The 20581-nt window shown below is 43.3% G+C and overlaps 1 protein-coding gene across 9 annotated transcripts in view; it reads right to left on the reverse strand.

The window, feature by feature from the left end:
• Positions 1–1602: 1602 nt before the first annotated feature.
• TULP4 (TUB like protein 4) overlaps positions 1603–20581 on the reverse strand; it is a 146623-nt gene continuing 127644 nt past the window's right edge. For 8 of the 9 annotated variants that reach the window (XM_053937814.1, XM_053937815.1, XM_053937812.1 and 5 more), the window contains 8 exons: positions 16855–17079; positions 14134–14368; positions 13498–13642; positions 12481–12628; positions 11134–11227; positions 9653–9796; positions 3863–6447; positions 1603–2127 (listed from right to left, as the gene is read on the reverse strand). In XM_053937814.1, coding sequence (XP_053793789.1) covers positions 2011–2127; positions 3863–6447; positions 9653–9796; positions 11134–11227; positions 12481–12628; positions 13498–13642; positions 14134–14368; positions 16855–17079 — 3693 coding nt within the window. In that variant the 3' untranslated portion in view covers positions 1603–2010. The remainder of the gene's footprint in view (positions 2128–3862; positions 6448–9652; positions 9797–11133; positions 11228–12480; positions 12629–13497; positions 13643–14133; positions 14369–16854; positions 17080–20581) is intronic. The other variant, XM_053937819.1, reaches the window with a different exon arrangement.

Raw genomic sequence — 20581 nt, forward strand, 5'->3', positions numbered from 1 at the left:
CCATGGACAAAAGACAAAGCAGCTGTTGACATCTCAACCAGCAAATCTTTCCCAGCAGGCCTTTAACTTCAAAAGTGGGCCTTTAACTTACAAAAATCTGCTGTGATGTTTTGTAATCTAATGTTCAAATAATTATATTAATAGTTTGGGAGTTTGTATATTATTGGTCAAACTACTGCCATATCAAAACATATTCTGTAGCAAACTGCTGACAAGGAGGAAAGAAAAAAAGCAAGTAAACGTGCACAACACATGGACAACAAAGAAACTCTTCTGTGCAAGCAGCCTTCTGAAATGCTCAACATGTCCACATGTGCACCAGAGAGAACTGCACAGTCATACTACTGGTATTAAGATTTCCTCTGTCACACTCCATGTAGACACTGGCTTCCTGCTCTTAGCTGGAGCAAGTAGCAAGGTAGGTGACAAAAGACATGATTCTGACCAGTTTTTCCTTTTTCAACTCATTTGTTCTCCAGCCAGCCATGATGCTGTTTCCTGAAATGAATTTGCTTCCCTGATGAGATTTCTTCTTGTAATGACTTGCTACACTTCTGTCTCCTTCCTAATTCAAGCACTCCTGTAGAACTTGACTGATATTGATTGCTAAGAGGACTGAATACACTGGGTCTTCTATTTGCTGGAAAAGCTTTGTTTACAAGGTGTAAACACACTGAAATGAGAAGCAAGCACAGGCATGGCCTCAGAGGTACATCCGATCACACTGTACCTCTCACAGCCACAGGCCAAATCATAGAATACTGCTGAACATTGTGAACAAAAAAAGCAGCGCTCATGATTATTTCCTCTCCAGTTTTCTGTTACCTACTGAAAGATGTTTATCCTCCTTAACAGCACATGAATCAAGCAGACATCAACTTCTTTGATACAGTGGATTTTTAAACCCTGGTTCTCGTCAGGACAGAGTTAATTTTTGCAGTAGCCAGGAGAGGGCATGGCTAGAACCCAGAGGTTATTCTATACCACCTCCCATTATTTTCTGGGGCCATGGGAAGGGGTCCCATAGTATGGCAGCACAGTCAGGTACTGGCAGAGGCTCCCCTATGATGAGCACACACGTGTGAATCCTTCGCCTCTCATGCACTCTGTTATTAACATTGCTGCTGTTACTGTTTGTTTTCTTATTTCACTGCTGTTTGCAGTAAATCGTTCTTCTCTCTACCTGTGATCTTTACCTTTTGTGCCTCCCATTCTCCTCTCCATCCTACCTCAGGGAAGGGAAAAGGGGAGGGGGCAGTGAGCAAGTGGTGCATGGTTTGGAGTGTTTTGATGGAAAGACTAAATTGGAGAATACCATTCCTAAACCATGACAAACACCCTCTGGCAACCATTTTTTCTCCTCTGAGTAATACATCGCTGTTTATAAATTAAACGTTTACCTACATAAACCTCCTTGGAACCTGTGGAGCTCAGTTATTGGCAGATATCAGAGAAGAAACCCATGTCTTCAAGTATTATAGCTTCTTTTCTTTTTTTACTTTTTTGCTGCTATCACTGATGTTTTAGTAGTAGAAGTACAAACTGAAGCAGAAAAAAGTCATGTTCCCTGTTTTAAAAAGAACAGCATGAGATAAGGCAATCTATCAAAAAGAGCAGTCTGTTTTAATTCCCCCATGAGCTTACATCAGCTACTGTAGCACACACAGCAGAACCACCACAACAAGCCAAAAGCCACACTTTTCCACGTAACACTGAATGGTTCTCAACCCTTCGCTCTTTCTGAGACCCAGCACAATGCTTGAAAAGAAAAAGAAACCAGAAAACAAACAAGCTAACAAACAAACAAACAAACAGAAAACAGCCCCCCACCCTCCACCCCATGACTGATTAGAGTTAATGCCCTTCTGGTGGGCATCAAGAGACTTTTCCAGTTTTACTGCCTTCTTAACTCCCAGGCATCTCTGCCCACCTAAAGCAGGCTGCCCTGACATTTTCCGGTTTGGACTTTATGAGAAGGTTAACATTTTCCTCTCTCCAGTCTCTGCTTTTTCATTTGAGGCGTTGAGTCACATTAGCCAGAGCAACAGCAAAGGCTTGCACTGCAGAAAATGGATACTGAAAGTCCAAAATGTAAGCATTGCCATCAATTCTTCCAAACTGCATCACCTGGGAACCAGGGGAAGAGGAAAAGGAAGGAAAAAGAGAACAAGGTCAAAAAAAAAATGAACCACAGAAAAGGAAACAGAAGAGAGTAAGAGCGAAATTTTTCTGCTTTGTAGGAACACCTCCACTTCTCAGTTAATATGTTTGGAGCTACAGACAGAATGGGGCATGATGCCAAAGAATAGTGAGAGCACTGTACTTTTTGTCTGTATAGAGTATTTGACTGCAATATTGCACTCCATGGAGTAAACTGATAAAATATGCTAGACTGCATACAGCATTGGTTTAAGTAGCTTGTCACCAATTACTTCAGCAGATGTGGGAACACCAGCATCATGCTTCCTGCAGGAAAGTATCAGTCTCTCCCTTGGAAATATCCTATCATCCACCCATCAGGAAAACAGATTTCGTTTTCAAAGAAAGGAGCTTTCGGGAAGGGGAATAACCAATTTCCCTACTCTAGCACTTCACAGCTGATAAGGTGTTCATTCTTTGCAGTTCTGTTTCCCTCTGCATAAATATCTTCACTAGCACATAATTACAGCAAGAATGAATTAGCAAAGGGGCAGTGAGAGCTGTTTGAAATGCAAAAAAAAAAAAAGCAAAACTAGTCAGGTTGTTCATTGCTCTTCCACAGGGAATATCTGAAGTTTGGGCTATTATTACTGTTTTTTCATTCGCTTCATTGGAAATCCAGATTTTATTTGCTCTACAGCAAAGATCCTTGAGCTAGACTGGGGACTGACTGTGCAAGCCAAGGCAGGCTATGTTACCCCTGGCATGAAAAAAACCCTTGGCTGGCTGGTTTTGCACAGCTGCCCATGGGGACATATCCACAGCCATTTAACTGAAGAGGAAAGGGGTACAACGTTGCCTTTGAGCTGTTGTTTCATACAAGCAAAACCAAAAGACTTCCACTGGTCATGCATGTTGGATACTAAAGACATCTAACTCCCAACTTAAATCAGAGGAAGTTGAGAGCCTTGATATCTTTAGTAAACCAAAAGTGACTTACAACTGGACAAGGAAATAAATAGGAGTCTCCTGAATGTCAGTCCAACATCCTGCTAATTAGCACTACTTACAAGCCCGGGTTTGGTGCAGAAGTAGTAACATACTACTCTGGCCAAAATTAAATGTTTTGATTTTTTTGAAGTAGCCATTGATTTTTCTATCCACAGGCGGTTCAAAAGTGGCCCAGGAGCACTTTGCTTTAGGGTGGGTCAGTGTCTCCCTCCTCTAGCATTAAGAGCCATTAACCCCAGGGGCCTGATAGCTGCTCACAAGTGGAAATTTTGGCATGAAGGGAAGCTAACTGCCTTAGCTACATGCTGCCTGGCTAACCTTTGTGAAGGCAAGAAGGGAGCAGTGTTCACTCAATTAGCTGCCATCCACAACCATCATTGATGGCAAGTGCAGCTACCGCTGCACAGAGCTACTGTGTTTATTACAAAATCTTCAGCAGTGAGAGGCAGCCAGATTAAAGGAGGCCCTTGTTCCCATGTCTGACTGCAATAAGACCAAACATATTTTGTATATTTACTTTACAACTGAACTTCACCCTACGTGCTGAACTTAGACCTTCGACAGCTGTTTATTATCAACCATATGGCAAAGCTTTTTTTCACAGAACAGCTGACAGAAGAGGCACTCTGCAGCATGAGTGACAGCTTATTCCTGGCATAGCTTTCCCACATCCTGGCCCCCATTCCAGCAAGTGTGCGCCAATCCTTCTTACCTGTCGTCCTTCCAGCTCAATCTGGAAGTTTTTTGCCGACTCCTGGGTCACCCGCCCTCCGAAGTCCAGCTGGTAGACTTGCGTTGCTTCGTTCCACAGTGGCTGCTTGTTGGCCATCACATACACAAAGCCTTGGCTTCCCAGTCGCCCATCTTCCTTCTCACTGGCCTTCCGGCACTTGAATTCATCCAGCTCACTGGCTGTCCTCAAACTCCTTTTAGTTTTCCAACCCTTTTTACTGCCCTGGCTCTGGTTCATCAGTTCATCTCCGCTGATAAAAAGCTCCGGCTCACTCTCTGAACTGTCCTGAAACTCATTTGTCTTGTTTAGTTTCTTGGACTTAAGCTGATCTTTTTGGCTCTTGACCTTCTTCTTCTCCCTCCCCAGCCGAGGGCTGGCTATCAGTGAATTGAAGTCAGTCAGTGTCCTTGCCTCCTTTTTGACTTTGCCCTCAGTGATAGCCTGCACATTTCCTTCCTCGGCTCGACTGTCCAGGCGTTTCCGGCTCTTCTTGCCAAATTTGTCTGTCCTTTGAGGAACAGGGCTTTCTGTCAAGGAGAGCACCTCCTGAAAAGTGTCTGCTGTCTCCACCATTACTTCTGTGCCCACGTGGCCCTGCAGCTCTGCTGGCGGGGGAGACATCACTGGCTTCTCCACCACGAGGAGCGGCTTGGGGGGCAAGGTGCCCTGGGGGTTCTGTACGGGTGGGCAGGCGCTGTAGGAGCTCCACGGGTGCAAGGCGATCGGTGGCAGCTGTAAACTAGAGCAAGTGCTGCTTCCCGGGTACATGGGCGGCAAAGGGCAATAGGGGAGGTTGGATGAATAACCTGGCTGAAGCACAACTGTGGGCTCCTGCTGTGCAAACTGTGTTGGGGCCAGAGCTTCTTTGGGGGAGCAGGGGGCCTGCATTCCCTGAAGGGGTGGGGCACTGTAGCTTCCTGGGTAAGGTACTCCAACCCCATAACTCGTCTGAAAAGTGGCAGTGGGACTGGTTGGAGACTTGGGGGAAACAAATGGCACTCGAGACATATCCAGATGTTGAGCTTGACCAATGATGAGCGGAGGAGGTTTTAGAGGGTTGGGCACTGAGCTCTGAGATGTCCTTTCCTGAGGAACCCATATCTCTTCACTCACCAGAGGATCCCACTGGTACGGCGGTGGCCGTTTTACACTAAGGGTAGCCTCTGTCAAGGACACAGGTACGTGCCGCACTGATTTCTCCACTGGGCAGTGCTGAGAAAGGGCCTCATCCTCTGTGAAAGCGGAGTTGATATAATCCGCTCGGTCACGGGAATTGTCAGGCGGGCTCAGCAAGCTGTAGGAGGACTGGGAGGCCAGAGGTGAAGTACTGACAGAGTGAGCAATGACAGAGCTGTGTTGGGAGCCACTCCCTGTGCTCAGATCTGGTCTCATGCCACCAATGCTGGAAGTGCTGCTACCAGCATTGGCACTAGTGATGTTGCCCGCGCCACCAGCGCTTGCACTGCTGCTGCTGCCAGTGGCGCCACTGCTGCATTGGCTGCAAGTGTACAAGGCTGTGGGCACTCTCTGCTGGTACTGTGCTGACACAATGTTGCTCTTGGCCTTAGGGGGAAGTTGCAAGGTGGCTCTCTGACCATCCATCAGCTGAGCCATTTTCAGGGCTGCCTCTCTGCTGTTCCTGCGCAGAGTAGCATGAATGATACTGCTGTCCAGCCTCTGCGCCATGCTTCTGCCCTGAGACAGCTGGCTGGCAATGTCAGGGTAGGGCGGCGGGTCCCCGGCTGGGATGGAGTAACGGGGGACCGTCAGCCGGTTCAAGGTGGCGCTGGCACAGGGCTGCTGCATCTTCTTCTCGGCAGCTGTGATGCGCAAGGTGGCGGAGCTGCCGGGGCCCGGCAGGGTGTAGGTGCTCTGGGCACAGAGCATCCTGGTGCGAGGCCGGCACACCTCCTCCACATTCCCGCTGCTGTCGAACGTCGTTATCCGCTCGTACCCCAGGGGCGTCTGGTAGTGCCCCGCCGGGTAGAGGGAGAACTCGCCCTTCTTGAGGCAGAGATCGAGGGGCGGCTGCGGGGGCCCGGGCGGGGGCGGCAGGGGGGTGGCGGGCACGGCGGGGATGGTGCCGGGGTAGGGAGGCGGCGGGTTCATCTTGTTCAGCTGTAGCTCCTGAGCGGCCCCGAAGATGACGGCGTCCCCTTCTACCAGCGGCGGCCCCGGCCGCGGGGCCTTGGCCTTGGGCGGGGGCTCATGCTCGCGGTCGCCGTGGTCCCGCAGGTCGGCCAGGGCGATGGCGGGGGGCGCGGGGGGCGGCGGGGCGAGCGGCGGCGGGGCCGGGCGGCCCAGCTCGCCCACGGCCAGCGCCCCCGCCCCGGGACCGGGAAAGCGGCCCGGAGCCCCCGGGAAGGGCCCCGGCCCGTCGCTCCCCGCCTCGGCCGGCGGGTTTGCCAGCACATCCAGCTGCACGTTCTGGTTGGCGAGCAGCGACTGGACCAGGCCGATGCTCTGCGTGGGCGACATGGCCTGCGCCGAGCTGTGGATGGGCGCGATGGGGATGTTGACGGTGCAGGGCGGGCTGCTGGCGGGCGCGCCGGGGGCGCCGGGCACTGCAAGGGACAACACAGAGCGTCACCGCCGCCCCGGCCTCCGCTCCCCGCCCCGGCATCCCTCCCCTGCCATGGCCAGGCCTGGGCCGGGGGCCTGCCCCGGTCACAGAGGGGTCTTTCAAACTATTTGCTACCTGTACGGGCTCTGCTGCGCCCTGAGGAGCTGCTACCTGTTCCCAAAACCGGTGGATCAGACCTCAGTGGGAACACGTAAGCCAGCCCATCTCCCGTGACTCCCATCGAACGAGAGCTACTTGTACCAGCACCAGCTGGTGATCAGCTTTAAAGCCACTTCTTGGGAGTGACACTTCAGAGGTCAAGTTGTGAGCATGCTTTCAGCCTACACTACGATTGCCAGGGACTGTCATGATATCACTTAGCATTCACTCGTCATCAGGTTTTAACCACTTCTGCTCAAATCAATAAAAATTTTGCTAAATCAGGACTCACTAGTTTTCAAGGAGGGACTTTTGATAGTAAATACAACAAATCAACAAACAATTGAACAAAGCAAACAAGCAAATAAACAAAAGAAGTGGAGGCTAATAAAGTTGAAGACTTGCACTGAAGACACTGTATAATATCTAGTATTCCTAGACTCACTGAGCTTAGGAGAACTGGAGAATACAGACAACAGTTGGGAAAAGCTGAGTATAGTGGGTGACAAACCAACCAGCAATGCAAAAGGAAGGAAGCTGAAACAGAGAGAGAGGAATATGATGGAATGAAATGCAGACAAAATTTATAAAAGTTCTCAGATTTTTAAGGAGAAAATGTGAGGAAATAGATGGGAAGCCAAAATTATTCAAGAAGTAGATACTGTAGTCAGGGCAACTGCAGCATTAATGTTTGGACAGGCTGCAATCAGAAATGTATAAAGAAGCATATGTATATTAGGAAAAATTTCCCACACGTGGTGGCATTGAAAAAGGGAAAATGTGACAAGAAGAAATTCTCATAATTTTGAGCAGAACCATGAAGAGTGCTCAATTGTTTGCAGTTCCTTTTGCAAAAAGTGGTTGATTCCAATAGGAACTACCACTGAAAAGCTGGAGCAGGAAAATGAAGACACTGGGTCCAAGTAGAGGTGCAGTAATCAAAAAAGAACAAAACAGAATAAAGGGGGGAAACAGTAAATACTATATTAGAACATCCAAGAATACTGCAAGTTCTTTATTTTATATTAAACTTCCTGTAAAAAACCCACAGAAAATGGTGAGTTGTATCAGTAGGTTTGTGGAAGGAAAAGAGACCAAGGATCTAGTGTCATATCCAATTTTTATCCAGTTTTATATCAATATTTAAGTGTGCCAAATTCTGTGGACACCTCTGATTTTAAAGACCAGATCATGTAAGAGATCCATTAGTCAGGACTCCTCCAAATGCTGCCCCATTCCTAATTAATTTCTAATTAAAATTCGAGCCATCTACCTATGCCCTATGATTACATTTTTGGTAACATCAGGCTTTTACCAGCATCAGTCATGAACGTGGGAGGCATACAGATAGCACTGCGGCTACACTGGCGAGTACTTCTGGTAGTTCAGTTCATTCCTTTAGAGGAAGACCAAAAGCCAAACTTAACTGACCCCAAAGCAGTTCTGTGGTTCTGTGCTTGGCTGGCAGGCCATGCTTTCACCCTGATGCCTGCAGGCTTAGCAATTTAGCTGCCAGAGCCTGAGGTTTAATTGTTAGCTTGGCTTGAGCAGCCCCAAATCTTGCTGTCATTTTGCCTTACCCAACAAAATATCATTTGTTGTGGTGATGCTTATTACTCCTGAGTGTTTAAATCCAATGTTTTCTTCATTTCTCCAATGGTTTTTAATTGATTAGTTTGCATGCTTTGTAAGTTAAATCAATTCACTGTGCATTTGTCTTGCCAAATCTTTACTGACTACATTAAAAAACACCTTTCCCAAGTGTACCTCACTATGAACATGGCACTGCCCAAGAGCAGCTTTCTACTTTGTTTTTTTTAATCTATCAGGTAATCATTATTTACCCTGCAATACTTTTTCCTTTAGTAGATGGTACTTTTTCTTTTATATGTAGGCTTTAGAAAGAATATCCCCCAAAACATTTTTGAAGATTTAAGTAGCCACCATTTACTAAGTCAGAAATACATTTTCAGAAGAAACTAGAAAGGAAAAAATGGACAAGAGAAAGGCTGTTAGAAGGACAGGGTAGTATAATCCTTTTACTAGCCTTCTCAAAGAGCTGTTACAAGAGTCTCTAAAAATTTTCTGTGTACCTGCAATTATAAGCACCATTTCATCTCTTAGTGCAGATTCAACCCAATTTTCAGGAAGACATGTGAAAACTTTGTATTAATTTTTTTCTTTTCTATTTAGCTTTTATATTACTTTCTGACAGCTTGGACCGTCTTTCATAATAGCAAATGTTGTGTGCTTCCTATTAATAATATATATATATGGTCACCAATGTCTCTATTATTTTCTTCAGACACTACAGGTGAGTATCATGTAGACAGAAATTAAGCAAGCCAAGCCCCCCAGATTGTGGAAAAAAAAAGGGCTTAATTTGAAACATACAAGTATTTCTTTAGAAGTCCAGAGGACTACTCTGATGCTTGGGTCAGACAAAAGCTTTGCTGCTGGTCAGCAGTTGAAACCCTGGTCTGAAATAATGAGAACATTCTCATTTATTTCAGTAGATTTTAGCACTGATCATAATTGCTTTGCAGTGCTCACACTCCTTCCTCTTTAAAGGGTACTGGCATGACAGCCATTTCCATAGTTCCAAAAACCTGTGACCTGGCAACAGGTGGCTGAGTTTTACGAGAACCTGCTCTCCAGCCCAAGCTCCTATCAGCCGTCTGTGCTTTGATGCCATCAGGTCTCAAGAAGAGCCTGTTCAGGTTTCCAACAGAGTAGAATTCTGTCCTATCAAGGTGCAGAATGCAAGGCTTCAGTCTGTGGAGAATTCCTAGTAAACTAAGATGAATTGGCAGATGACTAATTTCCCAGTGAACTTGAAACTAAGGAGCTCTTTATGGATTATATTTTCCACACATCATAGGAAACAATGCCCATTATTCATATTAGCTTTATTCTAACTCAATTCTACAGGACCTCATCAAACTAAAGGACTTTGAGTGTGTGTTTACAAGAGGGGACCATGACACAACCAACCTGACCTCCATCTAGCTTAATCCATAACAAGCAACTCTCCAGCTCCTCCTTACCTGGTAAATCATCCTCGTCTTCGCTGAAAACGTTTGGATTAAAGACAGGCATGTTAATGTAGTCCATTGAAATCTTCCGCACTTCTGGGAGATATATTGTCATTTGTCTGGGCTGCAGATGCAGCAAACTGGTTTTATATATTACTAGAAAAAGAACATAACAGGAAACAAAAAAGTCTGTTACACAAATAGCATGTAAAGCTCAGGAAGAAGCAATTCAAAGCAGACAGAAGGGCTATGAATACTGTTATTTACTGTATATATCTGCATGGGTGAGCCATTATTTGTCAAATCACTATGTAACACTTAGCATAAATGGGATAAAAGAGATTGTTGCTTTCAGCTATTTCTCTTCAAATGGAAGCAGCATCTCTGTAATTAAATAATTAATTGCTTCATCTTGTATTCATATATATTTTTATGGAAGGAAAATACTTTTTTCCATTATACTTTTGAAACTTTTCACCACAGGATGCTACCAATTTACAGGGGAAACCTGGAAAGCTCTCAGGAAGGAAATCTGCTGATGGTTACTACATACAAAGAAATCCCACTGGGCTCAGGAAATCTCTGGGACCCAAACCATTGGAGACTGGGAGAACATTTGAAAGAAGTACACTATACATTTACTCTACACTTATATCCTTCCCTATCTGCCACCAGCAGCGAGAGAATTAGAATGACCTGTGTTCATTCAACTGCTGATAGCAGTCCATATAGCCACAAAAGCTATCCACCTAATTCTGCATCCAGGGCACCTTTATGTACTCCTGACCCAACTATATAATGCAACTTGGGACACAGTAAGTTTTCTAAAGAGATCATTAAACTGCTACACTTGTGTTCATATTTCAGTTCAGAGCTCAGTTCTGTGAGGTGGTACCCTGTTTTTTACCCAGCCTTCTTCCTTCCCAACAGGACTACTGGGCAGAACTGGCCTGCCCAGAAAGAGGTTGATGATAGAAAACTGCTGCTGTTAATGATGGCTACCAGATTACTGATGCTCCAGCAGGAGAACCATGTGATGAGGCTCTGCACTGACTTGAAGAATCTTAAGCATGAGGCTATAATAGCCTTTTAGTATAATTTGTAGCTGAATAACTATAAAAATATGACTTTAAAAAATACTTCTGTGGTAATAACTTAAAGCCTATTATTTCTATAGTCCTCTTACAAAACCCTTTTTTTATTTGTGTGGGTTTTGTTCAAATAAATTGTAAAAATAGAGGTCTGGGCTCAAACGTTGATTTACTTTTTTATTACAAGTGAGACTTTTAGCATTTTATTAATCATCTCATTATTGTATTTATAGATTTTAATCTCCTTAGTTAGAATTTAATAAAATCTAATTCCCATTGTACACAGAAAATAAGTGCTTTGTTAAAGAAGCCTTTTGATCACTCACAAAAAATCTCATGGCATAAGTTTCTTGTTTGTTAGAAAGAAATTGATGCGCAAAAAAATGAACAGTTTACTTTTACCTGCACCAAGGTTAGTTGGTAGGAAAGCAGCCAAACCCACAATTTTAAATTTGGTTCCCCAGATATTAGATGTGACCTGAGCAAGATAGTTGTGCTGCAAAACAAAAACATGATAAAAAACCTGATAAAATCTGTATCAAGCTCTAATAAAAAGCTGCAGAGCAATGAAGCTATTGCAAGTGATAATGCAATTTCAGTCTATCTTGTTTTTATTGTATTGAAACAGCCTAAAGTGCCTATGTAGCAACAGTTTTACCCAGACATTAGGACTCATTCTGATATCTTAACACCATCAGAAATGATGTATGCATCAGCCAAAGGCTGATTAGAACTACTGAAGATCCGAACAACACTTAGTGGAGAATGACTGCTTAGTGAGAACAGTCTGTTTTCTGGCACTTGCTGCTCCTGCCCAGCAGGACCACGGCTTTTCTGTATTTCAGAGAGTGATACACCCTGCCCGTTGGTTCTATGCTCATGAATCACTTTATAGAAAATAAACAAGACAGAAATTAATTACTCAGAATAACAAACATATATTCCCCTGCAACTCCTAAAGTGACTTCCCAAACCACTGTTGCTAAGGTACACATATTATGGGTCTGAAAGACAGAGAGACATTTCTCAAAGGCCAGGAGTTATGCTGCTTGTATCAGGAGCAGGATCTAAGCCTCAGGTCTTCTGCTCTATTCGAAGGGCTTTTGGTCCTACCTCTGTATAACTGTTTAAAATTTTTCATAAAAAGGAAAAAAGCAAAACAAGAGAGCAGAAAAAAAACAAACCAAACAAAAGAAAATTAAAATAACACAGGCTGTTATTAATGAAATATACAACCCACACAGTCCTACAGCCTGCTAAGTTTCATTTACCCAGAGGACATGAACACCACAAAGAGCACAAAGTGGTAATTCCTTTCCTTCCTTCCAATTAAGACTGTTTGATGTTAATTTTGAAACAGATCATGTGGTCCTCTGAAGCAAACATTTCCTCATCTCTGCAATCCCTAGCAAAGCAGAGAATTATGGTGGCATTAAGACGGGTCTGAGAAACTGATGAAGTGTTTTCATATACACTTTCAAAAAGCCAACAACATCACCTAGAATAAAACCTCTCTCATGGATTCACACTGACAAAAGTAACTGGTCCTGGTACTTACCAAACAACACCTCATACTCAACTGGCACTTTCAAACATTAGTGCTGAACTGGAAGATGCAATTCTCTAGATCTATCTACTTATTGTAATTTAATGCAAATTTTCATTGGTGATCATTGGATCTCTATCACAACATGCTGCCTCATGAAAAAAATGCATTTGAATCAGGTATGGTAACAATGTGCACAGTACCTGAGTAATATCTTCTAAAGGAAACTCTCTTCGTGTCAGGCTTGGAGAACCAATAGAGGGTTTCCTTATTGGTAACCTTGGTGATCTTGAGATCTCCTGTGCAGCTCGTGACATCTTTGGAGATTTGCGAGCTTCTATATTGATTCTGCTGGTAAAGCAATACTTGGAATCAACAATGGACAAGCTAAAATGCACAAAAATCATATCTTTGAATGGAAAGATGTAAGAAGAATACAACTGGTAGGATGTCTTCGAAGTGACTAATAAAGAGTGTAGAGCCTATAGGATGGAGAATTACGGGTCAAATTTGAAGACGCAGAGACCTGACACACTTGTAGTAACTGATACTAGATGCTTTCTAATTAATCTAACAAAGCTTACAGCAGTTCTGCCAGATACAATATATCTTCCACTAATCCCTAAAAGGTGTAGAGATAAATGATCTCACCTATGCAGACTTTGAGCAAAGTCTCAAGAAATGAGAACATGACAAATCAGCTGACAGATTTTCACATTAGTATACAGCAAACAAAGGCTCCACAAATGTTGTCAGTGTTCCTACCCAAAACCAAAAGTTATTTCTACCTCCTGCTATACAAGGGGGGTCAAGAATACCAGCTCAAGCACCTAAAGAGCTCACTGGCAGAAATGTAACAAAAAAAAAGTAAAAAGCAGTCTGTTTGAAGGACAAAATATATTCCATGGTGGCAAGAGAGTAAAAAAAGAAAAGGTGAGAGAGTTTATAAAATCTTTCTTTGAGACTGCCTGAGGAGAAGTTGTGCTCTATTGCTTCCCATTACATTTTGTCCCAGAAATCTTTCCCAAAGTCCGGCTCTATGCCAATCTCTGAGATCACCCCAGAACTGCACCTTGTAGAGGACCCCAGTCTTACAGAGAATTCCTATGTGCCCAAGGAATTTACTTTTTCATTTTACAATGTGTCAAGAGAGGGAAGGAGAGGCACGGAGGAAGAGAGGCCTCTTGGGGAAAAAGAAGAACTATCCAAGACGTTATTACCTGGGGAGTTTAGGTGATTTGCTAGCTCGACTGATTTTTGGAGATTTCTTTGCTGCCCAGTCATCGCTGAGTTCGATATCGCTGGAGTCAGAGCAGTTGCAGCTGTCAATCACAGTGGAAATCAAGCTGTTTCCATAGATTTCATCTATCAAGACAGGCCCCAGAAAATTTAAGTGCTGCTTCAGAAAACTGGTATAAATTATAACTCTCAGTCATTAGAAGCATAAACCTGATCCACAGGCAGCAGTTGAAATAAAACTTTGCAGAGTAAAATTAAATGTTCTCCACTCTGCCTTCAAACTCCAAATTTCCAATGGTTTGAACTCAAGTGAACATCATTCAGAGGGATGAATAGCATTCAACTGACTTTGAAATTGAGACTAAAGAATATTTTCTGCTAATTAGCAATCTATATTCCATTACTCAGAATACAAGAAGTTCTCTTCTGTAAAACAGAAAGCAGCAGGGTATAATTTCAGAAGCTTCTAGGTCATGCTAAAGATTTTTTTCACACTAGAAAAAAATATCAGAATGCCACCATCCATGTTGCATATATGTATTTTTTAAAACTCCTGAGGATTTAACATCCAAAGTATTGCTGAATCATTTTTACACAGAGCAACAATTGAATCCTACCTGCTTTTCCATCTGTTTTAGGATCCATGATGACAAACTCCGGCCGCAGCTTGCTGATACGACGTCCTTTCAGGATGGGCACCAGTCCCCCAAGGTATTCCAAGTACAGTGTATAACATGGACCACCAACCTCTGGGTCATCTTCCGTCCGCTTCATGGTGCAGTGAAGCCGTTCATTACCAGCTGTTGGGTAGCTGACAAAATCTCTCATATTGTTTGGGTCTGGGATTGGAGGCTTAATTAAACAGAGGAAGGAAAGAGAAAGTTTTCCAATATTGGTTGGGGTTTTTTCCTGCGGTGACTTAATCCCAACACAAATAACTGAACTTGAACCCAACTCTAATTTGGCATTTGAAGATTAGTATAGGTTACTTCATGAGTTATGCAGGACCCACATACAAGACACAATGCTTGTGTGTTATTTAGTTAGGTCAAAAGCAGTTGTACACAGAAAATGAAAACTAAAACTAGTTACAAAAAAAAGGAAGGTTGAACCTGTGGTCAAAGCACTGAATGAGACAACAAACCTGTCTTCAAGTTCCAGCTCTTATCAGAAATTTCTTTTTGAATTTGAGTAATGTGGTCAAGTCAAGTATCAGAGTATCTTGTCTCCTGCAAGCCCTCGAAGTGAACCTGGACACTCAGATCCCATTCCTGGTTAGTACTGGTACATGCTATGCCACTATGCTACAATGCTGTCAACTCTGGAAGAAGCTTCTACTTTTTATATCACATCCAAGCACATGTCCCATCCTAGCTGAGGGCCTATTTATGTGCCATGTAGAGAAATACAAACACAAAGCTTGGGTTACTTAGCCCTGCTTGCCAGCACATTGTATTAATCCATGAAAAACTCAGTCCTAAAGCAGTAGGACTGCTTTTGTCTAGGACCTATGTGACACAAATACTATTAATGTGTATAAGTCAACAGAGTTTCTTTCAAAATGAAAGTATAAGAAAAAAAAAAAAAGGTAGGGAAAAAGATAGGCTTCCATACCTGGCAAATGGGTATAGGCTGAGAAGTGACCTATAATGTGGTCCACAAGCTGGAGGGGGAAGAGGAATGTACACAAGGAGAGGGTGCCTTGCCTAGCACTGAAGGCATGGCTGACAACATAGGTTCAGTGGGTGACTGGAATGAGCCAGGGACAAGTATAAGTGCTGATGAGGCTCCAGAAACAGCCATGAAACAGGACAGGCACGTGGCTTCTGGAAATGCTGCTCCCACCTCTCAGCTACACAGCACCACAACCGCTCTGCATCCTTGCATCTCCTCTAGGAGGTGACACAAGGACTGTTGGCAACGATGTGTCCCTGTACTGCCCTCTGATCCCCACCAGGGCTCCCAGCCAACTGCTGCCTTCATCTAGCCCATTCTGTCCCCTCCCCTGTCCTCCTTGACAGCCAGGAAATTGTCACTGATGCTTTAGAGAAGGGTGACTCTAGAACAACATGGAAAGCATCCTGGGGAGAATCTCGGATGGAAAAAACTAGAAAGAACTGGAGACTTCCTTTCTGCATCTTTGGAGATCCAGGAGTTATGGTTACAGCAAGGCATTTATTGTTATTTGACAAATGAAATTATTTACAGTTGCACAAACTGCTCTGATTAGCAGTACCCAAACAGAACCATGCTGAATTATTATTTTGTAGGTATAATTTGTTCTCATTTAATCTGGGTCAGCCCCACCGATTTCAAATTAGTTGTTCTAGCTCTGCATTGTTTTAACAAGGACCTCTGGCTCAAGAGACTGCTGTAACACATACACAAAAAATAACAAGAATGTGTGTTTGAATGTCAAGCATTTACCAGCTAACACTCTTGTTTATAGGCAGTAATAAACAGCTTGGAAATCCCAAGATGTTATTGAGGGCAAAAGCATGAAACAAACAGGTTGTGCAGATGATTCTGCTGGTGGTACAGTAGAAGCTGTGATACCTGGTTCATTATTCCATAGCACTGTTGGAGCAGTAAGATTAGCAGAACTCAGTGTTAGTAGAAATGTTTGGGCAGCCCCAGGTCTTACACCTAAGCTTCCTGGCAATATAAGCACTCATGTGAAATGTGGAGGGGCAACAGTTTTACCCCATGAATCCCTCCTGTAACTGTGACAGAGCATTATCACCAGCGTGAGCTTCTTCAGAAGTCTTTGTGAGTCACCAGCATATTCTGCCCTTGTTATGTACTTGGAAAGGCCATCTCCATGGAATAATGCAGATCAGCATGTGTGAGCCTTCTTTTCAGATTTTTGATAGGCACAAAATGCATCAGTGAGGTCTTGAAGAGGATGTAAAAGCTTTTAAAATTATAAAATCTTATCATTTAGCCATTGCCACTTAGGAGCACCATAGAGGGGGGAGATCTAGTGTAGCAGCGTGTGGCTACAGTCACAATTATGATCCAGGGAGGCCACTACAAGCAACAGGGAAAAGAGATGAGACAAGTCTCTCTTGTTTAGCAGGGAAGTCCATTTTATTCCCCCTCCCCTCCCCCCCCCCGCACCCCCGTGCCGGGGGGAGCAGGGGGGCAGAGGCCTGGGAGCCTGAGCAAAGAGAAAAGCCTGGCCAGAGCCCAGAGCACCCTGATAAAACCCCACAGCCCTGGGTCTGCTCTCAGAGCTGGCAAGTTTTAAGATCAGATTACAGCCTCCTCAGAAGGGCAAGGCTCCACAATCTAGTAACACTTTCCTCTTCACAATGCACACATGTCTTTCTTTTTACCTTGATTGTTGGTATGAAGGCAGTGGTGAGGTACGAGCAGAGCCGAGGGGGTAGGGTCAGCTTGCTGATGTCCTTGTCATCCCGCAGGCAGCTGGCGATGGTCTGCTGGCACAGCAGCTGCAGGCTGGAGACCCTGTGCTCCACTCTGACAACGTACAGCGCGGGCCCAGAAGCCATCAGCAGGCGGGAATCCCTGTGACCCCAACAGATCGAGATGATGGGACGCTGCATGAAGAGCAAAAGGATACAACTTCAAAAGATTTTGTGAAAAAGATCTTTTTCCAAGATGGCTGCACAACAAGTGATCGCATGAATTCAGACCGATCACATTACGCTAATTCTTCCAGAAACTTAAAGTGTCCACCACTGCCCCCAGAAGAGGAATGTGAACATCTCAAATCATCAAAAACAGCAGTTGATGCTTATTCAGTGTTTTTTACTCAGGATGCTTAAACCCTTTACACAAAGAATCAGCTACCAAATTCAGTACCTAGATAGGATAAGTAACTTTAAAGACACAGAGTGTTAAGAAGTAGGATCTTTTGATACCCCATCCAAATGATCTGTTCAGTCATCTAATCAGTCTTCCTCCACTGGTAACAGCTCATATTTTACAACTGAAAAGTTAAATTATATGCCCAGAGATACTTAAAAAACAAGTAGAGAAAACCCAATCAGCTTTCTTGTCTTCTGCCAAGTCTTCTGCTGCAAGTCTTCCTTTGAACTATTCCCAGAGGAACTGAACTGTGAAAGAGCACCAGGAACGCAACAGAGAATGGCCTTTTGTCTTCTACTTGTCTACACTCAGAAATGTCCAAATCACAACAGTAAAACCAGAAAGAGTCAGGGCCAACTGGTGCTAAATGTCAGAATGTGGAACAGAATAATGATAATCAAACACTGCTGCTTAGAACATTTTTTTCCTGATTGCAAGGAGTTCCCAAAACTTTCCTTCTAAATCTCATCTTTTCTTGTAAAGTACCAGTCTGTTGTGACCTCCTTTAGCCCTATCATCATTACTTTTGCCCTTAAGTGTTACTTGCACCCACCTGTCATCTCTTGCTTTCAGTGTTACAAAGCACCTGTATTTGCTTATATACACACTTATATACCCTGTGGTATTTCAATCCCATCTGCTACCTCTGTGCAAATAACGCAGCGTAAAGATGAAGCTCTAACTCCATGAAGAATGCTATGAAGCAGGTTGTCATCAGTGAAGTACAAAAGATTTACTCCTTTCTGTGAAGGTCTTCCTTGTTTTCACCATCTGTGACACTCAGAAGTTTAAGCAAACATGTTTTTCATCTAAATAATGAACTGTGTTTATTGAAAGGTCAGGGTATCTTTGGAATATCTTTTCACAAGACACATCAAACAAGAAGACAGGGTCAAGACACCACCAATAAGAGCTTTTATTCACTCCTCTATTAACAGTATGGTACCCAGATAGCAGGGCTAGATCAGCCAAGAGGTTAATCACCTGGACTGGGGAAAAAGCTTCCCTTCCATTTACAAATTCAAGATGCTTAAAGGCAAGAAACTGGGAAGAGATGGTTTTATGTGACTGATATGAAGCAAAATGCAGCTGGCACAGCACTATACCAACGTTTATCATCAAGATAAAGCATTGGATGAAAAACTTTCTCACATAAGAAATCTTCCCTACTATGTCACCTTATCCTAGATTTAAATTTCAAGGAAAATACTGGTTTTAAAGTAATTTCTTTGTAATTACATCTAGGCAATACCACACACACACCTCCACAAAGGCACAAATCTTCAGGCTCACTGATACGCAAATAGAAGGAAGCAACATGCGAACCATGTGATTTTCACACTAATTGCTGAGTCCATTTTGTAGTGGAGAACTTCAAAAGATCTTTGTGTACCATCAATAATTCTACATGGCTTGCCATAACTATAATCAGTGGGATACAGCCTTACATTTGAGGAGAGGTTACATGAAGTATCCCCTACTGTTTGGTATTTTATGATTTTTGAGTGTGGCTCAGCATTCACACTGTCTGGCAGCAATGAGACAGTTCAAGCTACTTACCAAATAAATGCAATTGAAAAGGCACTGGCACAAGGTAGGTACCTGCCACATCTACTCTATGACAGCCTGAGAACAGCACAGTAGAAGTGACCCTGATTCTCCCCAAGGGCTGAATCCTAGCATGGGCAGCACTGTCTACCTGATCATTACTGTGGGATCCAAACTGCATCCTGCTGTTCACCTTGCATCAGCTACAGCTTACCTATAAACACAGTGAGGGAACAGACAAGAATGTGATTTGGTACACAAATGTTTATTTATTGGACAGACTTTAACGGCAGAAGTCGAATAGCCCAGCTATCATAATCCAGTGCAGCATGCCCAGACCTGATGTCTCATACTGCAGCTATTATAACCCAGTATATCACACTCAGGTAGGACATTCTTCATCCAAATAGAGTCAAATAAAACCACCTCTTTCCTCGGGTTACTGCTGCATACAGAGAACATCAGAGGTGCAGATAGTAGCAGTGCAGGAACCTTTGCAATCTAAAACATGGTCTCAAAGAAAGGTTTTTCAGAAGCTTTGAAACACAGGGTAGGACCTCTGGCAATACAGCACTGTGGAGCTCTGAGGAGTAGAAAGTTAGAAGTTGAAAATTTCACCACTGTTTCCCAACATGCAACTGTAATTCAGTCACCTTCTAAACTTCTCCGTGTATGATACTCCTATATTTTGTTTATGAAATGTATATGCAAACAATATGTGAGTGGGTGGCTGCTTAAACAAACACACACACAATACCTACAAGTGCTGTACTGTTTGTAAATAATGACATTTCTACTCTTTCATTTGTACAATTAGTCTCCCCACATACCTTATTATGTTTTAATATTTTCAACCTCCATAAAGAGCACTTGCACCACACCACCAGACACACCTTGCCTTCCTTTCTCTGAAGTAGTTAGACCCTTGGTGCTCCTCCAGCCCAGTGTTCAGCAACATTTAATTTACAGTGAAGGGCTAAGACTTCGGATGAGCTTCAGGGAAAATTAGCCTGTCATTACAGGCTTGGAGAAATAAAAGATCACCCAAGTGCCAGATCTGACCTGACCTTTAAAGTACTGCTCCAATAATATTTTTCAATAACTATGCTTCCTAGTCTTTCCCTTGGAAAGAGATGGACAAGAGATATGAATCAATTACTGCAGCAAGTCAGTTATGAGCTGGCTACAGCTTTCTTTTCAAACTCTACTGAGAAAAAACAATTGGCCTCCAACATCCAACAAAAAAGTATTGCTCCTCATAAAGCATCCACTTATTTGCACTGTTTTAGGAAAACAAGGAAGGACAAAAGTTGTTGTATCCAAATTGTTGTTGTATCCACCTGTTAAAAAATGAACAAGCAGAGTCTAGGACAGAAGAATTTTATTTTTCATGTTTACACAGTTGGGTTTTTTTTTCTTCTAGGAACAAAGAAATGCAGCTACAAATATAACATGAGAATTTCTAATCTCACTTTGCATATAAAAATATCATCAGGTTTTGAAAAATCTCAGCATAAACTGTAAATACCTGAATGAATTCCAGGGTTTAAATACCAACATGTAGCTCTATGACAATTATATATTAGAAACCATCGGCTAAGCACAAGAAAAAAAATAAAGATTATTCATCAGGAGAAATACTGACTGAAGACACATCTCAACAAGTGACCAACAAGGAACTCT

Source organism: Vidua chalybeata, chromosome 3 (genome assembly GCF_026979565.1).
Source record: "Vidua chalybeata isolate OUT-0048 chromosome 3, bVidCha1 merged haplotype, whole genome shotgun sequence".
Lineage (NCBI taxonomy): Eukaryota > Metazoa > Chordata > Aves > Passeriformes > Viduidae > Vidua > Vidua chalybeata.